The 17348-nt window shown below is 47.9% G+C and overlaps 1 protein-coding gene across 2 annotated transcripts in view; it reads left to right on the plus strand.

Annotated features, from left to right (window-relative positions):
* The window catches only part of AIDA (axin interactor, dorsalization associated), a 77062-nt gene that overhangs the window by 48272 nt on the left and 11442 nt on the right, over positions 1 to 17348 (plus strand). The window contains exons 3-9 of one of the 2 annotated variants that reach the window (XM_063919037.1): positions 7736 to 7789; positions 9148 to 9202; positions 10593 to 10656; positions 12061 to 12167; positions 12776 to 12787; positions 13452 to 13574; positions 15960 to 16082. In XM_063919037.1, coding sequence (XP_063775107.1) covers positions 7736 to 7789; positions 9148 to 9202; positions 10593 to 10656; positions 12061 to 12167; positions 12776 to 12787; positions 13452 to 13574; positions 15960 to 16082 — 538 coding nt within the window. The remainder of the gene's footprint in view (positions 1 to 7735; positions 7790 to 9147; positions 9203 to 10592; positions 10657 to 12060; positions 12168 to 12775; positions 12788 to 13451; positions 13575 to 15959; positions 16083 to 17348) is intronic. The other variant, XM_063919038.1, reaches the window with a different exon arrangement.

Here is a 17348-nt window from a genome sequence, read left to right on the forward strand (position 1 = left end):
CTTACCACGGCTGCGTTTGACGGCATGGCTGTTGAACACCGGATCCTAACGGAAAAGGGCATTCCAGATGAAGTGATTCCTACGCTGATAAAAGCTAGGAATGACGTGACCGCAAATCGTTATCACCGCATATGGCGGAAATATGTCGCTTGGTGTGAGGCCAGGAAGGCCCCAACAGAGGAATTCCAGCTGGGGCGATTTCTGCACTTCCTACAGTCAGGAGTGACTATGGGCCTTAAATTGGGGTCCATAAAGGTCCAGATTTCGGCCCTATCTATTTTCTTTCAAAAAGAACTGGCTTCACTGCTTGAAGTTCAGACGTTTGTTAAGGGAGTGCTGCATATTCAGCCCCCTTTTGTGCCTCCAGTGGCACCTTGGGATCTTAATGTTGTGTTGGATTTCCTGAAATCCCACTGGTTTGAGCCACTTAAGACCGTGGAGCTAAAATTTCTCACGTGGAAAGTGGTCATGCTATTGGCCTTAGCTTCGGCTAGGCGTGTGTCAGAATTGGCGGCTTTGTCATGTAAAAGCCCTTATCTGATCTTCCATATGGACAGGGCAGAATTGAGGACTCGTCCCCAATTTCTCCCTAAGGTGGTATCAGCGTTTCTCTGACGTCCTAAGTGGATGCTGGGGACTCCGTCAGGACCATGGGGAATAGCGGCTCCGCAGGAGACAGGGCACAAAAGTAAAAGCTTTAGGATCAGGTGGTGTGCACTGGCTCCTCCCCCTATGACCCTCCTCCAAGCCTCAGTTAGGTTTTTGTGCCCGGCCGAGAAGGGTGCAATCTAGGTGGCTCTCCTAAAGAGCTGCTTAGAGTAAAAGTTTTATTAGGTTTTTTATTTTCAGTGAGTCCTGCTGGCAACAGGCTCACTGCAACGAGGGACTTAGGGGAGAAGAAGTGAACTCACCTGCGTGCAGGATGGATTGGCTTCTTAGGCTACTGGACACTAGCTCCAGAGGGACGATCACAGGTACAGCCTGGATGGGTCACCGGAGCCGCGCCGCCGACCCCCTTGCAGATGCTGAAGAGAGAAGAGGTCCAGAAATCGGCGGCTGAAGACTTCTCAGTCTTCATGAGGTAGCGCACAGCACTGCAGCTGTGCGCCATTGCTCTCAGCACACTTCACACTAACGGTCACTGAGGGTGCAGGGCGCTGGGGGGGGCGCCCTGGGCAGCAATGAAAATACCTATACTGGCTAAAAATACATCACATATAGCCTCTGGGGCTATATGGATGTATTTAACCCCTGCCAGGTTGTCAGAAAAACGGGAGAAGAAGCCCGCCGAAAAGGGGGCGGGGCCTATTCTCCTCAGCACACAGCGCCATTTTCCCTCACAGAACTGCTGGTGGGAAGGCTCCCAGGCTCTCCCCTGCACTGCACTACAGAAACAGGGTTAAAACAGAGAGGGGGGGCACTTATTTGGCGATATGATTATATATTAAGATGCTATAAGGAGAAAACACTTATATAAAGGTTGTCCCTGTATAATTATAGCGTTTTGGTGTGTGCTGGCAAACTCTCCCTCTGTCTCCCCAAAGGGCTAGTGGGGTCCTGTCCTCTATCAGAGCATTCCCTGTGTGTGTGCTGGGTGTCGGTACGTGTGTGTCGACATGTATGAGGACGATGTTGGTGAGGAGGCGGAGCAATTGCCTGTAATGGTGATGTCACTCTCTAGGGAGTCGACACCGGAATGGATGGCGTATTTAGGGAATTACGTGATAATGTCAACACGCTGCAAGGTCGGTTGACGACATGAGACGGCCGGCAAACAAATTAGTACCTGTCCAGGCGTCTCAAACACTGTCAGGGGCTTTAAAACGCCCATTTACCTCAGTCGGTCGACACAGACAGGGACACGGACTCCAGTGTCGACGGTGAAGAAACAAACGTATTTTCCTTTAGGGCCACACGTTACATGTTAAGGGCAATGAAGGAGGTGTTACATATTTCTGATACTACAAGTACCACAAAAAAGGGTATTATGTGGGGTGTGAAAAAACTACCTGTAGTTTTTCCTGAATCAGATAAATTAAATGAAGTGTGTGATGATGCGTGGGTTTCCCCCGATAGAAAATTATTGGCGGTATACCCTTTCCCGCCAGAAGTTATGGCGCGTTGGGAAACATCCCTTAGGGTGGATAAGGCGCTCACACGCTTATCAAAACAAGTGGCGTTACCGTCTCCAGATACGGCCGCCCTCAAAGAGCCAACTGATAGGAGGCTGGAAAATATCCAAAACAGTATATACACACATACTGGTGTTATACTGCGACCAGCGATCACCTCAGCCTGGATGGGCAGCGCTGGGGTGGCTTGGTCGGATTCCCTGACTGAAAATATTGATACCCTTGACAGGGACAGTATTTTATTGACTATAGAGCATTTAAAGGATGCATTTCTATATATGCGAGATGCACAGAGGGATATTTGCACTCTGGCATCAAGAGTAAGTGCGATGTCCATATCTGCCAGAAGATGTTTATGGACACGACAGTGGTCAGGTGATGCAGATTCCAAACGGCACATGGAAGTATTGCCGTATAAAGTGGAGGAGTTATTTGGGGTCGGTCCATCGGACCTGGTGGCCACGGCAACAGCTGGAAAATCCACCTTTTTTACCCCAAGTCACATCTCAGCAGAAAAAGACATCGTCTTTTCAGCCTCAGTCCTTTCGTCCCCATAAGGGCAAGCGGACAAAAGGCCAGTCATATCTGCCCAGGGATAGAGGAAAGGGAAGAAGACTGCAGCAGGCAGCCCATTCCCAGGAACAGAAGCCCTCCACCGCTTCTGCCAAGTCCTCAGCATGACGCTGGGGCCGTACAAACAGGTGCGGTGGGGGGTCGTCTCAAGAGTTTCAGCACGCAGTGGGCTCACTCGCAAGTGGACCCCTGGATCCTACAAGTAGTATCCCAGGGGTACAGATTGGAAATTCGAGACGTCTCCCCCTCGCAGGTTCCTGAAGTTTGCTTTACCAACGTCTCCCTCCGACAGGGAGGCAGTATTGGAAACAATTCACAAGCTGTATTCCCAGCAGGTGATAATCAAAGTACCCCTCCTACAACAAGGAAAGGGGTATTATTCCACACTATATTGTGGTACTGAAGCCAGATGGCTCGGTGAGACCTATTCTAAATCTGAAATATTTGAACACTTACATACAAAGGTTCAAATCAAGATGGAGTCACTCAGAGCAGTGATAGCGAACCAGGAAGAAGGGGACTATATGGTGTCCCTGGACATCAGGGATGCTTACCTCCATGTCCCAATTTGCCCTTCTCACCAAGGGTACCTCAGGTTCGTGGTACAGAACTGTCACTATCAGTTTCAGACGCTGCCGTTTGGATTGTCCACGGCACCCCGGGTCTTTACCAAGGTAATGGCCGAAATGATGTTTCTTCTTCAAAGGAAATGGACGATCGCCTGATAAGGGCAAGGTCCAGAGAACAGTTGGAGGTCGGAGTAGCACTATCTCAAGTAGTTCTACGACAGCACGGGTGGATTCTAAATATTCCAAAATCGCAGCTGTTTCCGACGACACGTCTACTGTTCCTAGGGATGATTCTGGACACAGTCCAGAAAAGGGTGTTTCTCCCGGAGAAGAAAGCCAGGGAGTTATCCGAGCTAGTCAGGAACCTCCTAAAACCAGGAAAAGTGTCAGTGCATCATTGCACAAGGGTCCTGGGAAAAATGGTGGCTTCTTACGAAGCGATTCCATTCGGCAGATTTCACGCAAGAACTTTTCAGTGGGATCTGCTGGAAAAATGGTCCGGATCGCATCTTCAGATGCATCAGCGGATAACCCTGTCTCCAAGGACAAGGGTGTTTCTTCTGCGGTGGCTGCAGAGTGCTCATCTACTAAAGGGCCGCAGATTCGGCATTCAGGACTGGGTCCTGGTAACCACGGAAGCCAGCCTGAGAGGCTGGGGAGCAGTCGCACAGGGAAAAAATTTCCAGGGAGTGTGATCAAGTCTGGAGACTTCTCTCCACATAAATATACTGGAGCTAAGGACAATTTACAATGCTCTAAGCTTAGCAAGACCTCTGCTTCAAGGTCAGCCGGTATTGATCCAGTGGGACAACATCACGGCAGTCGCCCACGTAAACAGACAGGGCGGCACAAGAAGCAGGAGGGCAATGGCAGAAACTGCAAGGATTCTTCGCTGGGCGGAAAATCATGTGATAGCACGGTCAGCAGTGTTCATTCCGGGAGTGGAAAACTGGGAAGCAAACTTCCTCAGCAGGCACGACCTCCACCCGGGAAAGTGGGGACTTCATCGGGAAGTCTTCCACATGATTGTGAACCGTTGGGAAAGACCAAAGGTGGACATGATGGCGTCCCGCCTGAACAAAAAACGGGACAGGTATTGCGCCAGGTCAAGAGACCCTCAGGCAATAGCTGTGGACGTTCTGGTAACACCGTGGGTGTACCAGTCGGTGTATGTGTTCCCTCCTCTGCTTCTCATACCCAAGGTACTGAGAATTATAAGACGTAGAGGAGTAAGAACTATACTCGTGGCTCCGGATTGGCCAAGAAGGACTTGGTACCCGGAACTTCAAGAAATGCTCACAGAGGACTCATGGCCTCTGCCGCTAAGAAGGGACTTGCTTCAGCAAGTACCATGTCTGGTGCCTCCAGTGGCACTGTGGGATCTCAACGTAGTTCTGGGATTCCTCAAATCACATTGGTTTAAACCGCTCAAATCTGTGGATTTGAAATATCTCACATGGAAAGTGACCATGCTGTTGGCCCTGGCCTTTGCCAGGCGAGTGTCAGAATTGGCGGCTTTGTCTCACACAAAAGCCCATATCGGATTGTCCATTCGGACAGGGCAGAGCTGCGGACTCGTCCCCAGTTTCTCCCTAAGGTGGTGTCAGCGTTTCACCTGAACCAGCTTATTGTGGTACCTGCGGCTACTAGGGACTTGGAGGACTCCAAGTTGCTAGATGTCAGGGCCCTGAAAATATAGGTTTCCAGGACGGCTGGAGTCAGGAAAACTGACTTGCTGTTATCCTGTATGCACCCAACAAACTGGGTGCTCTTGCTTCTAAGCAGACGATTGCTAGTTGGATGTGTAGTACAATTCAGCTTGCACATTCTGTGGCAGGCCTGCCACAGCCAAAATATGTAAATGCCCATTCCACAAGTAAGGTGGGCTCATCTTGGGCGGCTGCCCGAGGGGTCTCGGCTTTACAACTTTGCCGAGCTGCTACTTGGTCATGGGCAAACACGTTGAAAAATTCTACAAATTTGATACCCTTGCTGAGGAGGACCTGGAGTTCTCTCATTCGGTGCTGCAGAGTCATCCGCACTCTCCCGCCCGTTTGGGAGCTTTGGTATAATCCCCATGGTCCTGACGGAGTCCCCAGCATCCACTAGGACGTCAGAGAAAATAAGAATTTACTTACCGATAATTCTATTTCTCGTAGTCCGTAGTGGATGCTGGGCGCCCATCCCAAGTGCGGATTGTCTGCAATACTTGTACATAGTTATTGTTACAAAAATCGGGTTATTATTGTTGTGAGCCATCTTTTCAGAGGCTCCGCTGTTATCATGCTGTTAACTGGGTTCAGATCACAGGTTGTACAGTGTGATTGGTGTGGCTGGTATGAGTCTTACCCGGGATTCAAAATCCTTCCTTATTGTGTACGCTCGTCCGGGCACAGTATCCTAACTGAGGCTTGGAGGAGGGTCATAGGGGGAGGAGCCAGTGCACACCACCTGATCCTAAAGCTTTTACTTTTGTGCCCTGTCTCCTGCGGAGCCGCTATTCCCCATGGTCCTGACGGAGTCCCCAGCATCCACTACGGACTACGAGAAATAGAATTATCGGTAAGTAAATTCTTATTTTCATTTGAACCAACCTATTGTGGTGCCTGCGGCTACTCGGGACTTGGAGGACTCCAAGTTACTGGATGTAGTCAGGGCTTTGAAAATCTATGTAGCCAGGACGGCTGGAGTCAGGAAAACTGACTCGCTGTTTATCCTGCATGCACCCAACAAGCTGGGTGCTCCTGCTTCAAAGCAAACTATTGCGCGCTGGATCTGTAACACGATTCAGCAAGCTCATTCTGCGGCAGGATTGCCACATCCTAAATCGGTAAAAGCCCATTCCACAAGGAAGGTGGGCTCTTCTTGGGCGGCTGCCCGAGGGGTCTCGGCTTTACAGCTTTGCCGAGCTGCTACTTGGTCGGGTTCAAACACATTTGCTAAGTTCTACAAGTTTGATACCCTGGCTGAGGAGGACCTTGCCTTTGCTCATTCGGTGCTGCAGAGTCATCCGCACTCTCCCGCCCGTTTGGGAGCTTTGGTATAATCCCCATGGTCCTTACGGAGTTCCCAGCATCCACTAGGACGTCAGAGAAAATAAGAATTTACTCACCGGTAATTCTATTTCTCGTAGTCCGTAGTGGATGCTGGGCGCCCGTCCCAAGTGCGGACTCTCTGCAATACATGTATATTGTTATTGCTTAACTAAAGGGTTATTGTTATGAGCCATCTGTTACTGAGGCTCAGTTGTTGTTCATACTGTTAACTGGGTATAGTTATCACAAGTTGTACGGTGTGATTGGTGTGGCTGGTATGAGTCTTACCCTGGATTCCAAATCCTTTCCTTGTTGTGTCAGCTCTTCCGGGCACAGTTTCCTTAACTGAGGTCTGGAGGAGGGGCATAGAGGGAGGAGCCAGTGCACACCAGATAGTACCTAATCTTTCTTTTAAGAGTGCCCAGTCTCCTGCGGAGCCCGTCTATTCCCCATGGTCCTTACGGAGTTCCCAGCATCCACTACGGACTACGAGAAATAGAATTACCGGTGACTAAATTCTTATTATATCTCTATCTATCGTGAGCACATATTATAGGGGAGAACATGTAAACTCCATGAATGGGAATTGCAATCATGAGATCAAGCAGTAATGCTAACCACTATGCTACCTTGCTATATAGACCTCAGGAAGGGTTATCTGAACGTCTATGTACTAATAAAATAGCAGCAATGGTCTCTAGATTGGGGACCCTGTACGGCTGACGAACAGGCCGGGATATCGGGCAGGTGGCTCCACATCAATGTGTGTGGCCACGAGAAACAGCAATCCGATCAGAATCTCATCATCCTCCTCCTTGTGTATGTCGGAGAAGAATCTCTATCTCCTCTGTCCTTACTTATACCAGAAGGGATCAAGCCCCGAACAGCTGGGCAGCCATTTTGTCACCGCGGTGCACAGTGAGTTTGTTGCTTGGATTACCCCCGGCACCTTACCATGAAGACCACAGTATAATCAGCGCTGTAATCGCGATGTGCACCAATGAAAGACACGAGTGTATAATGGGGGTAATTCAGAGTTGATCGCAGCAGCAAATTTGTTAGCAGTTGGGCAAAACCATGTGGCACTGTAGGTGGAGCAGATGTAACATGTGCAGAGAGAGTTAGATTTGGGTGGGGTGTGTTCATACTGAAATCTAAATTGCAGTGTAAAAATAAAGCAGCCAGTATTTACCCTGCACAGAAACAATATACCCCACCCAAATCTAACTCTCTCTGCACATGTTACATCTGCCCCCCCCCCTGCAGTGCACATAGTTTTGCCCAACTGCTAACAAAGTTCCTGCTGCGATCAACTCAGAATTACCCCCAATGTTCTGTGCGCTCAGTCACCACTATATACTATAATCAGAAGGATTACCGCTGTACAGTGCTATACGTTTCTCACCACTTGCTTTTGTCTCTACAGAAAATAATTGGAAAAATTGCAACATGCCTAGAACTACGCAGCGCCGCCCTGCAGGTAACTATTATTCCTACCACCGGTTACTATTTTATGGTGATTAAAAGCTTACACCCTCCCCTCTTGTACGGAGAACAATATCTCCTTTAATACTCTCATATTATGGCCCTTTGCCGGCAGCGGTACGTTTTCCTCTACCCCTAGAGTCAGAATAAATCTCCGGTAAATTCTATAGGTTTAGTGTATAGTTTCCATCCCTTCTATATGTATTTATATTTGACAATGTATCCGTGACCGTGGACAGTCTTCTATAGTCTCCCACTTACATTTCGGGAACCCCTGACCTCGTGTGAAAGACACGGAAGTGGGACACGTGACTACGCAGGAGTGCGCTCATTGATTCCCGAGTCTTAGGAGACAACCTTTTACTCCCGTTACTCTTCTCCATATCACTGACGTATCCCATGTATAGATGCACTTTGTCCTTGCAGTAGCACATAAACGTTGGGGTGCCCTGTCACCCACGCAGCTGGTACCTATCCCCCAGGTAACTTCATACTGACTCTGGAGCCCTCTTCCCCTCAGTTCCCCTGCTGACTGCAGGTGGCAGAGGGAGGATTGCTGGTATTACCCAAGTGCCTGTATTCACTCTTCAAACATTCGTTAAAGGGGAAATGAACCATGATTTGGTCACATGACAGCAGATATCCAGTGTGAGAATACTATTTATATATACACACATTGGAGGAGATTGCATGTATCGCCAGCGTTGGCGTAATGGCAGAAGTATACTGCCCCCTGTAGGCGCTATTGCTGTTTGCGGAGTACATGTTGGGCGTGACCATCTGGTAAAACTTGAGACCCACCTCTTAAAAATGGGCAGTCCAAATTCTCTGTCTGCACTATGTGTGTGTTTAATGTCCTTCATTCTTGTTGAGACAGCAGCGGGCTAATCCGCGGAGGGTGACTGTGGCACGGGCAGATAACTGTCCCAACGCACCGGTGGTTTTCCAGCCCTCCCCCACCCTGTTACATTCCCCGTTCCCTGACTACCTGTCACTCACTTTGCAGATATCTCACATCAATGGCTAGGCATGTGCAATGGCAAATAATCGCCCCACTGCATGCTGCATCTGCACTGCGTACATGTGTGAACGGGGCAATGTACCCGGCGCTATGGAACCCTTGTGACGCCGTATAAATACATAATAATTATTATGCGGCGCTGGGTAATATAGGTAAAGGGTAATGCAATAACAGTGCTCATTTGTACATGTGAGGGATAGTAGTAAGGAGCTCGCAGTAACGCAGATTGGTAACCGGCAGCAGTAGTATTATTAGTATCCGTATTAGTGTTCTGTGTATAAATGGTTTGAGAAATAAGATATCAATCTACTTATTCTGTTTCCTGCTTTCAGTCCACACAGTCCCAAGAAGGCTTCCAGTTGGAGGATATAAAGAAGCTAGAACCAAGTGAGTTCATATAATGAATGTAGAATTGTAAAGCGCAATGGAATACGTTGGTGCTATATAAATGTTAATACGCCTATAGGATGGCTTGCTGTTGGACGTAATGTGTTACTGTACAGAACGCTTGGTGTGACGGAACAGCGCTCTGCATACACCGTGACACGGAGCGTAACATTGCTGCATGGTGTATTGGTCAGAGAGCCCTGTGTGTCTGCCCGCGCGCTCTCTAGGCTGGTCACTGCCTCATATGTCTCGGTGCCATCACCATGGTATAGCTGGTCGCTAGTGGTTTATAGGCCGCGTTATAACGCCAAGCGCTTGAGTTGCACGCTAACCGGCCGCAGTGCCTGCACGTACGTAGCTGCCCATTTCCGCCTGTGTTCAGTCGGCCGGATCTCTGTGACTGCGCCGCCTCTATATACGCGCTTGTCAGAGCAGCCATCAGCACGCACCTGCCTTATCCCGGGATCAAGAGACCCGCCTGAAATTATCAGGTCTCTGCGTACGCTCTGCTCCGATTAGGCCTGATTCTCCTATGAGCCGCGGCAGAATTATTTTATGTGCAGACACCCTGCTGCCGCCCTGTTACACCCATTTAGCCGCAAGTGGCGGTCCGTCTGACTGTGATACTGTGACTAGCCCCGCAGTTCTATATAGGTGTGTAAATGCGACCAGCGTTCCGGTAGTCACTTTATATGTGAATCTGTCCCAACATTTGTTATACTTGTGATTGCAAGCCAGTCTGAGATGTCCCATCTGTGCCCCACCTGCCTCCCCCTTCTCTATACATAGGGATGGCAGAAGGAGAGGCCACTGCTACCGCTCAGCTCTCCGTAATGGGACCCAGTATACAGAACTGATCTGTATTCCTGCAGTAATGGGTGTACATGTTACAGCGCTGTGTGATATAACGACACTATATAACATACTGGGGGTAATTCTGAGTTGATCGCAGCAGCAAATTTGTTAGCAGTTGGGCAAAACCATGTGCACTGCAGGTGGGGCCGATGTAACAAGTGCAGAGAGAGTTAGATTTGGGTGGGGTGTGTTCAAACTGAAATCTAAATTGCAGTGTAAAAATAAAGCAGCCAGTATTTACCCTGCACAGAAACAAAATAACCCACCCAAACCTAACTCTCTCTGCACATGTTACATCTGCCCCACCTGCAGTGCACATGGTTTTGCCCAACTGCTAACAAATTTGCTGCTGCGATCAACTCAGAATTACCCCCACTGTCCATATAGTTTCTGGTATCCGGACAGCTTTCTAAGCAGATGGCTGCATGTGGGGTGTTAGAGAAAAATAGTAATTTTTATCGTAACCCCTTCTCTTTTCTCTTCTCTTCTTCTTTTCTCTTCTCTTCTCTTCTCTTCTCTCCTCTTCTCTCCCTAGTCCTAGACAACCTACTTACATACAACAAGGAATTCCCCTTCGATGTCCAGCCTGTTCCTCTAAGGTAGGGGATGAGTACATCACAGCGGAGGCGTTTGTCATTGATAAGTGTACCCAGCGCTGCCTCGTTTGTTGGGTACATCAGCCGGATAAGTATATTTTGGGCAGTGCATTATATGGATATTAGAAGTCACTGAGCCGTTCTGGGACCACATAAAAAGGCTGCATGTAAAGTGCTTGTCAGCAGGTCAGGGAATATAAGGTGGCTGCTACATAAATGTCATCCTGCGTGGTTCAGTCCATTATAGTGGCGATGTTTGGAAAGGAATACAGTGTCACATTACGGGGGTCATTCCGACCTGATCGCACGCTGCCGTTTTTCACAGCGCAGCAATCGGGTCACTACTGCGCATGCATATGCAACGCAATGCGCAGGCGCGTCGTACGGGTACAAAGCGGATCGTTGCTGGGCGATGGATGTAACAAAGAATCCATTCGCAGAGCCGATCACATGGAGATTGACAGGAAGAGGGGTTTATGGATGTCAACTGACCGTTTTCTGGGAGTGGTAGGGAAACGCAGGCGTGTCCAAGCGTTTGCAGGGCGGGTGTCTGACGTCAATTCCGGGACCAGACAGGCTGAAGTGATCGCAGCGGCTGAGTAAGTTCTGAGCTACTCAGAAACTGCACAAAAACTTTTTGCACAGCTCCCCTGCACATGCGATCGCACACTTGCACAGATAAAATACACTCCCCCATAGGCGGAGACTATCTGATCGCAGCGCTGAAAAAAACTGCTACCGTGCGATCAGGTCTGAATGACCCCCTACATCAGAGCCAGCAGGTCAGACTGGTGCGTTATATTGGGGGCCTGCATCCTTCGCCCACCTGTGACGTTCCGTTACATGTGGCACCGAGCTCACAAACTCTTCTAATTGGGTTCTGGACAAGTTATTTATTGAAGAGTTGTCTTCATCCATTCTAGTGATATATTCCAGTATATTGATCATTGGGATTAACGTGCATTTAACCGCACTGCACTGCAATACAATATAACCCTTACCATATTGTTTAGTTCCCCTCCATGTAATTTGGAGTCAGCGTCCTGTTTTCATCCTTCCAGAATTGTCGCAGCCCCAGGTAAGTTCTACCTGCCTCATGTTCCCTTTATAGGGCCTGTAATAAGAGATGGGTTATATTCAGGTACCTCTGTAGTATTGTGTTTCCATTAATGAGCGTCCTAGTAGAGAGTTGTTTGAGGCTGTTTTCGCGCTTATCATACATCGCTTTAGGGCAGAGAAGCAATCTGGCCACTAGAGGGCATTGTTCTATTGCGGTTATATTATGATGCACCCACCTGTATTATACATGTGCTGTATATTCCCAGCGAGAGGATGAGGCGGTGTGATCTATGACTAGTAATGCCGTGTTCTGGGGCATCCTGTTCTCTGACCGTTCTTTCTCTGTAGGAGGATTCTAGCTCCTGGAGAAGAGGAGAGTCTAGAAATGGAGGAGGAGGAAGAGGGAGGAGGGGCTGGCGTGTGCTCTCCAGACGCCTTCCCACCGCGTGTTCCTGGTATGAGAAAATGTCTTGTCCATGTGCTCTGTCTATGGAAGCTTTGTGCTTTATCAGTTACAGGAAACCCTGTGTATAGACCAGTCCTTGTTCATCGCACTCCACCTCCTATTGTGAGAGTAATGTAGCTGTGGAGTTGTGCATCATGTTGGCGGCACTAAGATGACACGATGGCTAAAGATGATGACCACTTTGCACCTGTGCCGTCCCCTCCAAACCGCACTAACGTTCCTGTGACCCCACTTGGGTTGAACCACGGGATTGGCCCATTGTACCAAACCCTTAAATCCCTGAGCGCTTGCCGTTCTGTAGCTGGTCTCATATTTGTGTTGTGGGGTTTTCCTGATGCTTATAAAGGTCTGGATAATAATCCGTATGAAGTCCTAGTGTGGCTGTAATGGGGGAGGAGATGGTGTGAAGCGAGGGTTCACATGTAGAGTCAGGGCGCCGGATCTGTGTACACTGATAAATGTGCCTCCTTTTTTATCTCCCTCTCTGTGCCTCGCTGGTGTCTGTGGTTGTGCTGTGATCGTGCTTGTTGCCCGGCTGTCTCCCGTGCATGGCCTCCTCATTTGCTTGTATCCCACCCCAATGCCCACCCATTGCAGGAGCCATTCAAGGTAATATTTCAATGGTTACCTAGTAAATGTTAATATATGGTAGCGTGCGGCGTGTGTCTAGAGGCGATCAAAAATGTATCAAATTTCCTGTTCTGTATTTTCCTCATTGCGCGTTTCACTCTGGATTTGGCTTCAACTCTTCCCAGTCCTTTCCCAGTCACCCCAGAGGTTTAGTTTTATGAATAAAGTTTAATTTTTATATTTTGGTAAGTAACGGATCACACTGAACATACACGCACAATACCGACGGGAATCACCGTTTTCTACATCTAGTAATGTGAATACTTGTAAAGGACAACTTTTAATTATTTAGTTATCTTAGACTCGGAGACCAGTCAGAAGTCTGTATACACAGCGCGTATTTCAGTCATTGAGTTACACACTGGCTTTGATGAAGCTAGTCTGTGCAGGGTCGGGCTTTCTGCTCCGCATGTAGTAATATTGGACCCACTCGAGGTCCAGGATAAAGGTATCAGATGAGGGATGTGATGATGTCTGTCTTGCTCTGTTTAGAGTCACCTGTTGTAAATTTGTCTTTAGAAGAAACCTGTGAACTTGCAGTTAATGCGGAAATACTGTATAATCGGAATGTCTGCGCTCACCTTGCACATTACTTCCTACTTAGATCATTTATGATATGCGATTTCCTATCTGTTTGTCCCAGGAACCCTCCTGCCCAGGTTACCCTCGGAGCCGGGGATGACCCTACTCACCATCACCATTGAGAAAATTGGTTTGAAGGATGCCGGCCAGTGTATAGATCCCTACATGACGGTCAGTGTGAAGGGTAAGCGTCTGCGCCTGTCACCGGGGCCTGAAGTCTCTCTTGCTGCAATCCCTATGATGCCTCCAGCAACGTGTGACCTGTAGCCGGATGTCTGCCTCTAACATGGAAAGCCAACTTACATTCATGGGTATATCCGTACTGCGAGGGGAAGCCCTGTACCCCTTCCTTCTGGGTTGGCGGTTTCAGCCCTCGTACCTGAGTTACGTCCACATGGCCTCCCTCCAGGAAAGGCGTCGCCCGGCCTACGTGGATTAATCCAGGGATCTGAGAATCTTGCAGCACAGAGCTGATCTATGGTCTCTGTAGTATCGCTTCCCAGCACCTGTAGGTTTCTATGACCAGCGTGTACCGCACACAACTCGCTGTATACCTGCTACATACCTGCCTACTGAGTTCTCGGTTTTCCTTGCCCTCCAGGACCTATATATGCAAACTGGGAAACATGAGTTTTAGTCTTCAGTTAACCCAAAATGTGTGGCCTGTGCCGCACTTCCCCCCTCGTTATTGAGAACCTTACGCCGCTGTGGCATCTGCTTTCCGTCTGTCTTCCTGGGAGCCATATACAGGGCGGCCATAATTAAACTTCCCCTATTCAGAGCTTTCTGTAGACTGATATGACAACCAGAACGTCGCTACATTTGACAGGGGGCTAATTAGGACTTGGGAAGCAGGAAAAAAAAATATTCAATGCAAAAACTCGCCGATGGGGGAATATGGCGCCGTACTATGTAATATCGGCTTATCATTCGTGTAACACAATAAAGGTAATCGCTCGTTACAGTTCAGACTTATTAATTTTTCTGCCCATTTTCACTGACTTTTGTGGAATCCTGCTCCTCATGTCCTAATTAGCCTCCTCCTAAACGAGTGATATTCTGGTTATCAGACCACGCTACAAGATGACTCTGACATTTTGGGAAGTCTAATTATGAGACCCCTGCTCCCCAGTCCACGCTCCACAGCTGCAGTTAGGTGGTTTTCCCGCGATGCTGACATCCGGCTGACTAGCTGCTCTGCACCTCTGGAACCGAACTCTTACCGTGCTGGTATCGCAGTGCGTTTTCTCCTAGACTGTTACGTAGTATCTGTGTTCTAACTCCGCATTGATATTATGTTCTCCCAGAGATTAATAGAGACACCAGGCTCGTTAGTGCATCCGGTCAGGAGAGCCTGTGCGCTTTACACACTGACTGTAACAAGGAATTAGCAGAGTAACAAAATACACATTTTCTTAGTTTCCTGTCTGTCGCTCCGCTATGGAAACATGTCAGAAGGATCGGCCCAGCACAGGACCGGCCCGCTGACGTGTAACAGAGCTGCTAGATTGGCGGAGATGAGTAAATCACTGGAAATGCCCCTGCCTACTTTATCCTGGTCTTTTTTTAGAACGCTATATAATTGCGGAGGATATTTGCTAAGCTTACATACGGCCAGATGTACTAAGCCGTGGAGAGAGAGATAAGGTACCAGCCACTGGACTCCTGGCTGCCGTGTTACAGGCTAAGTTTGAAAAATTGCCAGAAGCTGATTGGCTGGTACTTTTTCTCTCCAAGACTTAGTTCTTCTCCCCCATAGCACCTTGCTGCTTGTATGGCATCCGTCTATACCCCATTGTCTATGCTCCAGCGTCCCCTAGTGGATGAAGGAGAAACGAGACAATTGGGGTCATTCCGAGTTGATTGCTAGCTGCCGTTCGCAGCGTTCAGTGAAAAAAAAGGCTAATCTGCGCATGCGTATATGCACCGCAGTGCGCACGCGCGACGTACCCGTACAAAGAGCATCGTGGTTTTGCACCGGTTCTAGCGAAGATTTCAGTCGCACGGCCGAACGCAGGAAGATTGACAGGAAAGGGGCGTTTCTGGGTGTCAACCGACCGTTTTCAGGGAGTGCTTAGAAAAACGCAGGCGTGGCTGGACGGGTGTGTGATGTCAAAAGCCGTCCCTCCGTCGTTAGAATCAACGCACATGAAGAGTAAGTTCAGGGCTGGTCGAGTTTTGCACAAAATTATTTTGCAGGTGTTCTCCTGCACAAGCGTTCGGACTTCTGCAAAGCGAAAATACACCCCCCGGTGGGCGGCGGCAATGCGTTTGCACGGCTGCTAAAAGTAGCTAGCGAGCGATCAACTCGGAATGACCCCCATCGAGAGCATGAAACATTAGTTTTACTTACATTTGTAACACACACCCACTGCCCTTCCATAGAGGGGACACTCATCAGTAGATTACACCCAGCCCTTCCCCCTTATGTGACGTCTGCACTTCTGACCAGCGTCTATGGAGGCACTGTGTAGTTCAGGTCCAGCCGGTCATTTAATCCTTAAAAAATCTTTCAACAAAAAAAATGACTGTAAAATTCCCCCCCCCCCCTTTGGAATTGTGTTTGCAGATATAAATGGAATAGATCTGACACCCGTCCAGGATACGCCCATGGCCTCCAGGAAAGAGGACACGTACGTCCATTTTAATGTGGAAATTGAAATCCAGAAACATGTCGAAAAACTGACAAAAGGTAATTTACAAATTTGTTTGTAATGGTTCTTCTGTCTGGTGCAAGGTTGTGACGGTCATTGTATGAACTAATTGTATGTGTGTGTGTGTATGTATGTGTATATATATATATATATATATATATATATATATGTATATATGTGTGTGTGTGTATATATATATGTGTGTGTATATATATATATATATATATGTGTGTGTATATATATATATATATATATATATATGTGTGTGTGTGTGTGTATATATATATATATATGTGTATATATATATATATATATATATATATATATATATATATATATATATATATATATATATATATATATTATAGTATGTATAGAATTTGACGGCAGATAAGAACCACTTGGCCCATCTAGTCTGGCCCTTTTTTTTTTTTTTTTTTATCCTTTAGGCAATCTCAACCCTTTTTTATCCTTATTTCTTTGTAAGGAGATCCTTATGTCTATCCCAAGCATGTTTAAATTGCTCTACAGGCTTAGCTTCTACTACCTCTGATGGGAGGCTATTCCACTTGTCTACTACCCTTTCTGTGAAGTAATTTTTCATTAAATTTCCCCTGAACCTTCCCCCCTCCAGTCTCAGTGCATGTCCCCGTGTCCTATTGCTTCTCTTCCTGTGAAGAATGTTTCCCTCCTGTTCCCTGGTAAAACCCTTGATCTATGTGACCGTCTCTATCGTGTCCCCCCTTTCCCTTCTCTGCTCCACACTATACATATTGAGATTTCTTAGTCTTTCTGGGTAAGTTGTGTGATGTAGGCCATGCACCATTTTAGTTGCCCTTCTTTGTACAGTCTCTAATGTATTACTATCCTTCTGATGAGTATGGCCTCCAGAATTGAACACAGTATTCTAGATGAGGCCGCACCAATGACCTATACAGTGGCATTATTACTTCTTTCTTTCTGCTGCTGATTCCTCTCCCTATGCACCAAGCATCTGACTAGCCTTCCTCATTGCTGTGTTACATTGCTTACCTGCCTTTATGTCACCTGAGATAGTGACTCCTAGATCCCTTTCCTCCTCAGTAGTTCCCAGTATAGGGCCATTAATACTATTTCTCTAACGTCCTAGAGGATGCTGGGGACTCCGTAAGGACCATGGGGATAGACGGGCTCCGCAGGAGACATGGGCACTTTAAGAAAGACTTCAGGTCTGGGTGTGCACTGGCTCCTCCCTCTATGCCCCTCCTCTAGACCTCAGTTTGATACGGTGCCCAGAGTAGATGGGTGCACTACAGGGAGCTCTC

This window comes from Pseudophryne corroboree, chromosome 4, assembly GCF_028390025.1.
Source record: "Pseudophryne corroboree isolate aPseCor3 chromosome 4, aPseCor3.hap2, whole genome shotgun sequence".
Classification (NCBI taxonomy): Eukaryota; Metazoa; Chordata; class Amphibia; order Anura; family Myobatrachidae; genus Pseudophryne; species Pseudophryne corroboree.